Source organism: Electrophorus electricus, chromosome 18, assembly GCF_041902795.1.
Source record: "Electrophorus electricus isolate QZ-2024a chromosome 18, ASM4190279v1, whole genome shotgun sequence".
In the NCBI taxonomy this organism is placed as follows: Eukaryota; Metazoa; Chordata; class Actinopteri; order Gymnotiformes; family Gymnotidae; genus Electrophorus; species Electrophorus electricus.
In genome coordinates, this window is record NC_137514.1 from 1,537,785 (window position 1) to 1,550,750 (window position 12,966).

Genomic DNA, 12,966 nt, shown 5'->3' on the forward strand with positions numbered 1-12,966 from the left:
AGAATCCGCAAATACACCCGTCAACGTGAAGAATGTCCCACGCATAAAGTCACTGATTGAGTATTGGCGTACTAACCTATAGTTGGACGACGCGGTTGTCAATCACAAACCTAGCCAATAGAGGCGCTCGTCTGAACGCTACAGCCTTGTGCTAGAGGTTTGGCTGCCCAGGCTGTTCAGTCTTCTGGGTTGTGCGGCAGCTCGTACGGAGTGGCGCTAGTTGGATAGTTAACTGCGGGACTTTGCGTCATCCGCTAGGGTTTTCGTCTTCAGCTCAATATGGACGGTCGCGGATACGGAACAGGTATTTTAATGCCATATAAGCCAACATGTATGTAATTATCGGTATTTTTGGAACATGATCTTCCAACCTTTGGCCTTGCATTTGGATCTTTTGGATCTCCATCTGATCGTGGTTAATGTTTAGCTGGTGGAATGGAGAGTTGCGAGAGGACCACGTAAGGTTATCTAGCTACGTTAGCTAACGTAGGTCTTTGTGTAGCAGGTTCGGGACAAGGTAGCTGAACGGCTATGACTGCGTTTGCTCAGCAAGTGTGTTTATATAGCTAGCCAGCTAGCCTTTATTCACGCTTCCGTTGCTGGCTAGCGTTGTCTATTTGTGGTCATACATATATTTAACGCTAGCTATATTTCAAGCTAAATAAACACTAAATAGCTTTAGCTAGCTAAGGCTAGTTTTGGACTCTTGGTATGATAAAGAACCAAGTTGTTTTTCTGATAGCTAGATTAGCTAATTACAGTATAGATTACTAGCTAGTTAATATGTGGTTACAGTGGTGTCGCTTTAAGGCGCGATAAGAGTCCTTTAGGTTAGCTAGCTTGCTAAATCACACCGTGTAAATGGTTAGCTGAGCTAACTCGTAAACATCACCGAGCTTTCTGTCTGTGTGTAGTTCAGCCATATAGAATCTGCAAGTAGCTGGATAGCTAAAATTGTACCTGACCGAATTAAATTGACGTTAGCCAACCAACAAAGGCATGGCTGTTCAGTAGCTATTGCTAAGAGCTAACGGTTGTTGACTAGGAACGTATAGGCCTAACGATATGATTTTGTGGGCCTGCCACCGATGGAAGATGTTAAGCTCATGATAGAAATGTGTGCGTATATTCAGTTAGGACAGCTATTTTAGATCGGTTTAGAATAACTGTGAGGTGCAGGAAGTAGAGCAAGTCCCTTTTCACGCTATGGATCCCGGGGCGGAATCTTTAGGCAGGGTAGCTAGCGTTAGCTAGCTGATTTATAGCTAGAACAATAACCTAACGTTTAGTTAGGGACTGTTAAAACAGGTGTAGTTTCGACACTTACAAATGGGCTTGTGGCGAAGCAGCTGCGACAATGAATTACAAGTAAACAGAACTAATTCGATAATGTAGGAAAGCAACGCAGCAACTAACAATTGCGCGTTGCTAGCTAGCATTTTCGGCTGAACTGTAGCTTTAAAATGAACTTTATATTAGCCCAAATGGTAAACACCACCACAAATAATGTTAAATTAGTATGCGTCAACCTTGAAGTCGTTTTTTAAATTTACGTAATCTGCCCCGTTAAACTGCGCTGGTCGTTGGCTAATGCTCTGCATTTCCTCCTTGTTGCGTTGATTGCAGCCCCGTGTACATACATTTTTGGTGTTCTTTGACTGATCAGTTTGACTGATCTGTACAAGTGTGGCTGAGCGTCTTAACCCCCTATCGTCTTGCTCAACCCCTGACAGGATTCTCAAACTGGGGTGGTGGAGGAGGAGTTGGGGGTGGTGGAGGAGCTTCTAACAGAGGTAAGAGTGCACTGTCGTGAGTTTGGTAATATGCAATAATAAACACTTAAACAAAAAAAAAAAGCAATAGTAACAACTTGAGGAAACATCACCCTCTGGAGTTATTTGAAATTTAGTACACCTAACAACTATACCCTAGATCAATCGCTAATTAAAACCTAAATATGAGTACAGTAAAGCATCATTCACCCTTTCCTCTCCTCTTAGGCTCTGGAAGCTACGACCTCTATGGCTACAAGGACTCCATGTCAGGTGGAGGCGGTTACGGCGGAGGAGGGTTCGCCGGCAATGGTGGTGGGGGGCAGATGAAGAGGGGACTGTCGGGTGCTTCTCTCCTGTCCTCCACCGGCACAAATGCAGATGCTGTAATCGCCAAAATCAACCAGCGGCTCGACATGCTGGCTCAGCTGGAGGGGGGCGTGAAAGGGGGTGGACGTGGTGACAGGTAATATGGACGCTTCTCCTGCATGTGTTCTAACAGTGTTCACCTGTCCACACCATGAGTACATATAGTTTTGCTCTGCCCACACCCTCCTTTCCTGTATCTCTCACACACACACACACACATTGCCAGCTCTGCTTATTGATATTTGCTTTCAGAGCTTTTAATTTTGACCCTTCTAGAAAACTCTCAACCTCTCAGAATTCATAAGATTTACAAAATCAAACTTCAGCCCTTTACACATAATTGGTGTGATCTAACAGCATGTTTAAATTCCTCATGCACTTTTAAAGGTTGTCCTTTTTTCTGCCCTTTTGAGGTTCTTGCATTTGGCAGATGCTCTTAGTGAATTAAGTTACTTAAAATTTCTACCATGTTACGGAGGTAGGCAAATGTAGTGGTATGAGACTTGGCCAAGGACTCTTACTGATGTATTGTGGTGCATTTGCCCAAACGATGGGTTGAATGACAGACTCCACTGGAGATGCATCGTTGTTCCCCTCTCTACATTTTCTCCTCTGTCCTCTACAGAATCCCCTTTAAACGCTCATTAGTTTCTTCCTTCCCCCTATGTCTAAAGATAAAAAGTTCTAGAGAACAAATGCAAACCTCTTGCTTTGGTTCATCTTGTTAAAACTGCACACAGCTTGATTATAAGGTTAGGGGGTTGTTGCATATCTGATAGAAGCTTGGAGAATTGTGGAGTAATACTTCTTTTAGATCCTAAGGTAAGGATGACTGCACACTACAAAGAACACTACATTTCATGTGGTTTGTTCAAATTTGCACGTCACTGAACCGTACACTGTCCTCCCTGCATTGGTGAGTGGCTGTGGTTCACTCGATTTGGGTGCCTGAAAGTTCACAGCAGCTGTTGTAGCACACCATGTTTTGCAGAGATTTGTGCTGTAGACTATTCCCTGCCATCTACTCATTACCCACCTCACCCTGAAGTCCCCAGGCTGCCGCTTGCCTCCTCTTTGGCTGTGGATTGCAAAATACACCCACTGTGTGTGCCAAAAGTTGTACCAAAATCTGTTGCTATCTGAAATCTCTAGTCCACGTTTCCAGTCCCCTCTTGACTCAAACTCTCTCTCCCAAGAAGCTGTTGATGTCATCCAGGGACAGAGCAGCCTCAATGCTGACTAGTCAGTGCATTCCTATTTTCTGGCTACATGCCTCTGGAATGAAGTAGGCTACCATGGCAAACAGTAACTCCAAGATTAAACAGAGGGGTCTCATCATTGAAGCCATTCCTTCATCTGTATATTGAAATACCCCCTGCTAGACCTCACTGTATTGAGGTAAAACAGTTTCAGATTTGGTTATGACCCAGAGACATTTTGGCTTGATGAAGGTGAAAAGGACAAAACCCTAAAACTGTCATTTCAATGTCTCTCACTGACAGTTTTGACAAATGGTGCCTGAATGGGGCTGCATGTTTTAAAAGGTGCTCACTTGCCCCAGTACTGTTTCACAGTGCACCTTCTGAGGCCTTGATCAAATGGGATGTCAACTTGGACATCGGTCAGGGGAATAGCTCGGATGAAGGACAGCTGGCAAAATGCACCTTGTCATCCAAACTGATCAGTGGGGTGGGGGGGGGGCAGTTGATTTGAGTTAACTTTTCCTTCTCTTAACGGAGAGACATAAAGGGAGAGAGTGAGTAAGTGAATCAAGGGGGAAATGAGGGTGTGAAGGAGAAAGGGGAAAGAACTGAGAGGGCTGTCACTGCTTCATGTCTGCTTGCTCTGCGCCTCCCTCCCTCTGCAGGTTTGACCAGTACGAGTCTTACGACTCGCGCTCCTCTGCCCTCGGCCCGCGCGATCTCTACAGATCCGGTAACTATGGTTACGGTGACTCCCGGGGCGACATGATGGCCCAGCGTGGAGGCATGGGCTTCGGGGCGATGGGAGGAGCAGGAGGGGGTGGTGGCTTTGACGGACCCGCCAAAATGCGGCAGGCTCGAGACGCCTTCACAGGCTCCGGCTGGGGGGCGGGGCAGAGGTCCCCTCGCAGGGGCGGAGCATCAGCGGGGCGCGGCTTTGGCCGTAGACAAGATTCCTCCTCTATGGGGGGTGGAGGTGGGCGGAACGGAGGGCAAGGCCCCTCCCCCTCAGGACGTGGCAAGCTGCCGTCGCTCCTGGCCCACCGCATGTACCCCGAGAGTGGGGCGTACCAGCCCCAGCATGGCTCCCAGGACTATCCTGTCCGGCACTTTGGAGGGGGCCAAAGGGCCAACCGACAACGCACCCGCAAGAGGCCCCTCAACCGAGTAAGTACCTCCAGTAAAATACTGGACTTGAACCATCAACCAACCCCCTCCCCCCAAACCCCTCCTACTCCAGCCTGCCCAGCCTGAAGGGTGGAGATGCGTGTGGAAGTTATATTCTGTTACTCCACTCGCCACTCCGTAACATCTGCTATAGTATACATGTATCTCCGGGCCCAGTCTGAAAATCTCACTCCAGTAAGCATATAAGCACCCATGTAGGAAACCATGGGACAGTTTATTTGCCAACCCTTTCTCCCCCACTTTTTTTCCTTTGCCCAGTTTGTTTCATGTCCTGATTAAAATGTAAATTAGCCGTCTTGTGGGACAATCCCAAATGACAGCCTAGGCTCATTCCTGTCCTGTTGGAGCAGGAGTCTTAGCAGTACTTCACCTTCTTTAAAGCCCATACTGAAAACAGTCTTATCCTGAAAACGAGCAGCATCTTATTTTGAACTGTTTACTTTTTGTTAACTAAGATTGAGAAATCAGTCAGCATGGTTGTGTAGTGGTCAGTGCATTGCCAGGTATGTTTGAAAGTGGTGTGTGTAGAGATGGTGTGTGAAGGTAAGTGCATGTGCGGTTTTATGCCTTCATCATGTGACGTACTGTTGTTTTGAAGCGTCGTTGTATGTTGTTATTGATTTATGTGTGTGTTAACCTCTGTGTAGGCCTTCTGTGGCCCGTCTGACTAACGAACTTGCTTCAGAATGTTTTTGTATGATGCGATGTAGTGCTGGGCGATTTTTTTTTTTCATGATTAGTTCTGTTCATTTGAATTAATGTTTTAATGCAGTTTTGAAAATGTGATCAAGATTGCAAATAAATCATGAATATAATGTAGTAATATTTACATTTACAGCATTTAGCAGATACTCTTATCCAGAGTGACTTACAAAAGTGCTCTTTACTCACAGAATACATCCTAGCTAGTAGGTTAGAGTCCAATATACCAATGACCTAGAATACTGTAGAAATACAGGGATCAGTGCTGATGCCTAGAAGTACAAAATGCATAAGGTCTATCTTGGACAATGATAAGTGTAATAAACAATATGTACTAGATTTTGTCAGACATCAATATAATAAACAATACCCTACAATAAGTACTAGTTTCAGTTAGTCAGTATAGGAGCAGGGTCAGTTGTCATTTAAATATCACTTTAGTGATAACATGAAGTGACTTGAGGCAGGACACGTTGTGATACTTGGTTTATTTTGTAGAAATCCATTCTCATTAACCTTATTACAACCATGTCTGACAACACGACATGAAGACGTGGTATATGTACGCAGGTAGATTAGGGGGTAAAGAGACAATTGCAGACAATGAAGGACAGGATAAACAAAACATGGGAGACAGAAATGAAACTAAAATTAAACGGAAATTTGTATGGCTTTTAAGTCGGGTGCGGAAGAAATTCATGTAGAGTATAAGAGATGTCAAGTCAATTGCAACCCAAAGTGTTAGCTTTTTTTATTTTATTTTTTTTATTTTTTTCTACCACACAGGCTGCGACATGCAAGTAACCTTCCAATACCCAAAACATCAGTTTTTAGTCATTCACTGCTTCACTTTTTAGTGCTGGTCCATTTGACATGATCTCCCAGTTGAAAGAAATGGCTGATGTAGTGGCATTTCATATTAGGAAAATTATTGATGAAGCTATTCTTAGATGGATGTAGCAAAAAATACATTGCTTTTATACTTAAAATTGTTATACAGTTTTGGGTCTGTCAAGGATTTTTTTTTTTTCCAAAGTTGTTCACTGCTATAGGTTATTTATGCACATCAAAAGACCATTTAAAAAAACTTAAATTGTCATTTTCCAATTGCATTATATAAGGAATAAAAAAAATTAATCCATAATGGAGGGGTTTTTTTGGGGCGGGGGGGGGGATGAAGATTTAATTGTATATATAAAAAACATTTGCCCCCCACATTATCGCCCAGCCCTAATGCGATCCATGCATTTGTGTGTTCAGAATATAGCATGCTAGTAGGTACATGTGGTTACGGGTAATAGTGTTTTTGTTTGTTGTCAGTTGAGTGCATGTGTTGGGTGCGGGGGGGTGGGGACATAAAGCGTGTTGACATTTGCATGAATCTGTTCCTATAGCAGCAACAACAACAGCAGCAGCAGCAGCAGGTAAAACCTCAGCCAGAGGTGCAGAAGAAGAGGAAACAGAGTCTGACTGCAGCTGATGAGCCGGAGTCTAAAATGGGAAAGACAGAGTTGGCAGGAGAGGATGCAGCCACCTGTGGTACTGTCCACTCTACAGTTTAGGGGGAATCATGGGCATCATGTTTTGACCCCATTTAGTTCTAATTCGGTGATTTCAGTTGTCCTTATTTTACAAGAACACTCTTAAAACTATTTTTAGTTTTTAATGCTCATTTTAAGGAAAATCAATGATGTAATTTTGTGCATGGAAAAACTAAGCACTTTTACTTAGTTTGGACACTGGGCATGCAGCCTCTGTCAGAAATGCCTTCACATTCATGTTGCTTGTGACTGACTTGATATGGACTGTAAGGATCTGTAAGGATGCAGCATTACTTCTGATGGGAAGCCCTCTAGACAGTCTGTTGGGCAGAGTGCCTTGAAAGCCATCGTCGCCTTTTGGACATGCTGGTTCTACGTAGTTCTAAGAGACTTTATTGATATTTGCATAATTTATCCCTGAGTGTGCATGGCACTATATAGGCCTGTTTTCTAAAACAAGGGTTACTCCTAGACCGCAATATACTACAACACATCCAGTTAACCTTTGGAAGTATGATTGCAGGGGTTACATTTTCAGTAACTGTCCCACACTGATTTAACAGTGAAATGAGGTTGAAATATTCATGTCTTAAATATTTATATGGAATATCACACTTGCTTTGAGACAAATATTAAGGACAATTTTTCCATACCTGTAGTTGACCTAAGCCTGGATTAATGAAGAATTTCCAGTGCTTGTTCACTGTTGGTTCTACCATTTAGCCTTGATCCTTTTCTGGGTAAGCAACTCAAAGCCCAGTAGTAATGCATGTATAATTTAAAAGAACATGATATAGTTTTCACAATGCCCACATAGGCAAAAGAACATTAGTGTTACCTGCAGAAGTTGTACCAGTGCAAATGATGGTTCTATATCTGCTCAGTGCTTGTCTCTCTCCAACAGAACCAACAGAGCCAACAGAGCCAACAGAGGAGGCCAAGGAAGCAGACGCTCCAGCCACTGTGAGTTTAAACCTGTTCATTCTCAAGTTTTGTTGTAGTTCAGCCAAACAGTTTATATGGGTGGTATAAGAGTAAAGATTAGTTTTAGGCATACTGGTTAAGTTCATATTGCTTATGCAAGTTGGTAACATTTGACTTTAATTCGTTACTTCTGTTTTAAATTTGTTTGCATTATATATTTAATTCCTTGCGCTACTTTCCCCATTGTCTGAACCATTAGTACTGTTAATCTGTTTGGAATTTTGGGGGAGCCAATGAGAAAATTGGTAGGAATTGGAAATGAGTGAGACCTGTATTTATAATCCTAATATGTACTTTACATTTATGGCATTTGGCGACTGCTTTTATCCAAAGCAATTTACAATTATGACTGAGTACAACTTGAGCAATTGAGGGTTACGGGCCTTGCTCGGGGCCCAACAGTGGCAACTTGGCAGTGGTGGGGCTTGAAGTATTCTGATTACTAGTCACGTACCTTAACTACTGAGCTATTTTTATGAACTAGGAACTTGTTGTGCAGTAGTAAGTGTTTGAATAAAATGTGTTGATGAAGTATCACTTATGCCTTAGCAGACTATAGGACCAGATTATAAAGATTCATCATTGTTGTTTGCTTTTTGGTTCAAGATCAATAAATGTGGTGCTAAATGATGATATCATTATAATGAGCTTGCATTACCACATTGCTGTACAGACAAATGCTAAATGTTTTTGATGTTAACTGGAATCACAATGAAAATCTTTAAACTGAAATACAAGCCCAAGAGACCTTCCAAATTTCATTGTTTCATTTCCATACAGATGACCATTTCACCACATACCTTAGGTTTTCCTCTGCTGCCACAGACATTGGTCTTAAACCTACTGGTACTATTTAAACCTTGTAGTCTGTGAAGGTAATGAGGCTGTATATACATCTATTCAAATTAAAACTTTTAGATTATTAATTAAAAATTAAAAAAACTTGTAATTCTTTTGATACTTTGCTTGGTTAGTTATTTCCAGTATGACTAGGAAAACTAGGAAAATCATAATTACATTGCTAACATTTCTGTTTAATAATCATTGTATATATGGGAAAGCATTGGAACTAATATCTTAAAATAATTGCGCTTAATGCATTTTTCTTTTTTTATATGAAAAGTAACAGATGTGGTGACTGATAATTTGCAACTTTTTTAATTAATTTGCCTTTTTCTTTAGCTGGAGTCTGAACCGGTGGCTGAAGGTGAAAGTGCTGGTGAGATTTCTTTGTTTGTTTATTATTGGTGGTAGTAGTAATGTTGATGTTCAGTCGATAGTCTTTGTTAATGTTTTTGTTCATCTCCCTCCCCCGTTTAGACCTGTCCGTGAAAGAGGAAGACCCTCAGCTGAAGGCAAAGCCACAGGGAAAACAGACCCCGCCTCCTGCTTCGAAACTCAGAAAAAGGCGGGGCTTCTTTGAAAGGTCAGGGGTCAAGGTCACTGCCCAAAGGTCAGATTCTCCATCACTTGAACTAAATCGCTAAACCTCTCTCCTGTCTGTGTGAAGAAGAGTGAAAAATATCCGTTGTGTTGAAATGCAGTTTGAGGGGTGGGGTGGGGAAAGGAGAAAGTCTGTTCTAATTGGCCATCTTTCGCCCTGTCGTGTGGTTTCCAGGGTCACCTTTGCATGCTCCATCTGCAAGTTCCGCTCATTCTACAGTGAGGACATGGCAGCACACCTGGAGAGCAAATTCCACAAAGATCATTTTAGGTTCCTGTCCAATCAGCTGTCAAAACCAACCACGGACTTCCTGCAGGTAAAACAGTGCTTTAGTCCATATACTTGAGTCTTTTATTTAATTTTAAGCATGCTACAGTCTAGTGTCCTCCTGTGTTGACGTTGAAGACAACCAGTTAATCAGCCAGTTAAATGCCATTTTGAGAGGCATTGGCTTATATTTTTCCCCAGCATCAGCTGAAGTTGTAGGTTTTTATTTATTAATTTTTTTTAGTGTTCTACTGGTTTGTCTTTAGATCGTTCGAGCATGTGTGGGGGTCTTCTCCCAGCGCAGGGCTGAAGGGCCCCACTGCTCTAACACTCCTCGGACTACCAGAGACTCTGTGAGCTAGAATGGGTTACTTTGTGTGTTTGTAGGAGTATTTGAATAATAAATACAAGAAGACTGAGCAGAGAGTTAATCAGATGGAGAATCACAGTGCTGCCATCTGTCAGGTTTTAAAGGAACAAGACCTGACCAGAGGTGGGTAGGAGTATATATTCCTTTTTTGTTTCTTTAGCCTAGTTTTACTTTGTTGATCTTTGTGTGTGTGTGTGTGTGTGTGTGTGTGTGTGTGTGTGTGTGTGTGTGTGTGTGTGTGTGTGTGTGTGTGTGTGTGTGTGTGTGTGTGTGTGTGTGTAGACATTGGTATGGAGCATTTCATGAGGAAGGTGGAAGCTGCTCACTGTGCTGCGTGTGACATGTACATCCCCATGCAGTACAATCTGATCCAGAAACACCTCAGATCACCCGACCACAACTACAACCGCAAGGTACACACTCGTGCAGTACAATCAGATCTAGAAACATCTGCTCACGCGAGCACAACTACAGCCTCTAGAACAGGCACACACTCCTCCCTGTAAACAAGGATTGTGATTCTCAGCCATAATTCAAGTGCACCTGCCCCCAGCCCATTGGGCAATCCAAGTTCTTCTGAACAGCTCTGCGCTTCCATAGTGCGCTTTATGTGCACTGCATGAAAGGCATTGAGTTTAGTTCCTTGCTAAATTACTTGGCAGGCTAACTAGTGTCTAAATTTACTTGCTTGTTAGCTAGCAAGTTGTTGTGCAGGCAGACTATGGTCTACTAAGGATGCTAGCTATATGATGACCACATAACTTGCTGGTGTTCTTAATGTTGTGCAGTTGGCTTTTTATTCTTTTAAGCTAAAGCTTCTGTGGCATGCAACCATGTAAATGTTGCCATGACGATGTTTCCTCTGAGGAAGCTGCAGAATGATGTGGGTTCTATATAAATAATGTTTCTAGGCCTCTAAGGTAGGTATTATTGGTATGTTCATAGTAAGACGGTGGTATTTCTGCTCATGGTTAGCCACCATTTTATACTAAAGCATTTTAAACATACTAATGTTTCTAAAAGTGTGTCCTAATAACTTTTGTAAAGGTTTTTGGTTTTGTTGTACATGAATATGTTTAGACTTCAGACTACAAGCACAACTGCTTCAGGTTTGACCACTGCTACACTACAGTTGCACGCTTCCTGTTAAGGCCACTTCTGGTGGTCACAGCAGAGAAGTCATCTGGGGAGAATGGTTAACAAGCATTGGGTGGACATATTCAATTACTGCACAGTCGTGTTAATCTCTGCCTGTTGACCATCAGCCAGTTATATCCTGCAGGGTACAATGGAGCAGTCCAAGAGGTCGAGTCTGTCTGTGGCCCGGAGTATTCTCAACCACAAAGTTATTGGCAAGAAACTGGAGAGCTATCTCAGGGTACACACATACTCGCACACATGCAGGAATGAGAGAGCTACCTCACGATGTATGCACACTATTTACAGTAATGCACATTTCCAAATGTATATACACACTATTGCAGTGTACATTTAATATAAATACACACTTCACATTCTCCTCTGTGGTACAAGCAGAGTTTTGTCTGTTTTACATTTTGAATTTATACTTTTACTGCCATTTATGTAACCAGGTTTTGTTCCTTTAATCAGGAATATGTTTGGGTGTGTTGAAGTACTATATAATAGAATATTAATTGTTTTTGAAGCTAAATCTGTTTGCCTCTTGGATATTAGGGTGAAAACCCTTTCATTGGTAACCAAGATGACCAGGACCCAGAGGATTCCATGGTGGAGGTTTCAGATCCAGCCCATGAGGGCCTGAAAGAGGAAGAGAAACTAGAAGGGGTGGAGCCTGAGGGAGACAGGGCAGTCCTAGAACCTGAGACGATTGGGAACAGGGAAGGAAAACAGGAAGAGGAAAAGGTGAAGCTGGAGAAAAGTGACAGAGGAGAAGAGATTGGAGGAGAGCAGCAGGTGGGGGAGGGGGAGGGGGAGGCAGAGCAGAAGGAGCTGGAAGGAACAGAGAGTGCAGAACACGCAGAGGACAGTGGCCTCCAGCAGAGGGTGGAAGATGCAGGTGCTGACCTCGGCGTAAAAGAATGAGCAGTGAGAGACCTTCCTCGTCGACACTGTTGCTCTTGATCTGAACTAGGACCAGCTGGATTCATGGACTGATGAAACAGACTACAGCAAATTAGGGCTAATTACCCCAGTACACTGATCAGAGATCAGTGAGTTTTGGGTTTGAAGCCAGACTGACAAAGAACTTAAATCGATGGTGACGGTCAGTCATCTGGGAAAGATGACTACTTGTGCAGAGTTTTGTTGCATTCAAAATCTAGTTTAGGTGAATTTGTTTTAACTGTTTGATTCAGGTGAAGTTGATTTGTATGCCCTCACTCCAAGTAGCTTTTCAGCAGTCTGGCCAGTCTCAACCTGTTCTAGCAGATTTGTCTCCTTTAACGTAGCTCAGTTAAATAGATCAATTAATTAACATTCATGTCTAATTAGTTGACATCTGGTGTGGGGAGAAAAATGTGCTCAGGCAGGTGCTTGACCAGGAGATGTTTAATTGAAATTAGTGATCAATAAACAATATAATGAAAGCTGATCCTAGAACAGCCTGTAGAGTAACAGTTTCAAGACGACGAGCACTCCAACAATCCCATGTGCTAATTCACACTCTGGACCAATCAATTAAGAACTGTCCTTTGTTTGGCCAATTTGACTTCATTTATTCTTCAGCTGCAAGAATTCATACTGGTATCTCTTTTGTCTGTGAACACTCATTTTATACGTGCTTTAGCCTGTTGGGTACTTGAGTTAATCATGACCCTCAAATGTATGATAGCCATAGGATTGGCACTGGAATTGTAGTGTTTGGACAGATCAAAATGTCAAGCTAATTCAAGGTCATTTTGTGTGAGACATTCAAAATGTCATGAAGCTTCATCTGAGCTTTTTCATGTTTTGTTTTTAATTTGTTTGTAAGAAAGATAAAGAACAAACATTTAGAACTGTTGTTAATTAAATTTTGCCTTCAGTTGAAAATAAATGTTTGCAAAGTTAATCTTTGGGTTGTCATTTGCCTTGCAAGTTTAAACTTATCCAGCACAACTTGCACATTTATCAGAATGTTTGCCCCCTGGGTACCAAACCCACAACG

The 12,966-nt window shown here is 42.4% G+C and overlaps 1 protein-coding gene across 2 annotated transcripts; it reads left to right on the forward strand.

Moving 5' to 3' along the window:
* The first annotated feature begins 161 nt into the window (after positions 1-161).
* On the forward strand, positions 162-12,870 carry akap8l (A kinase (PRKA) anchor protein 8-like). Of its 2 annotated transcripts, none has more exons than XM_035535162.2 (13): positions 162-304; positions 1,734-1,793; positions 2,001-2,238; positions 4,009-4,510; positions 6,628-6,772; positions 7,679-7,737; positions 8,941-8,977; positions 9,079-9,211; positions 9,377-9,518; positions 9,857-9,962; positions 10,122-10,252; positions 11,122-11,217; positions 11,535-12,870. In XM_035535162.2, exons 1-13 carry the CDS (start codon positions 280-282, stop codon positions 11,901-11,903), a joined length of 2,043 nt encoding a protein of 680 aa, XP_035391055.1. In that variant the 5' UTR covers positions 162-279; the 3' UTR covers positions 11,904-12,870. The 2 variants fall into 2 exon arrangements, with proteins under 2 accessions (XP_035391055.1, XP_035391056.1); XM_035535163.2 differs by having other exon boundaries at positions 9,079-9,184.
* Positions 12,871-12,966: the final 96 nt, after the last annotated feature.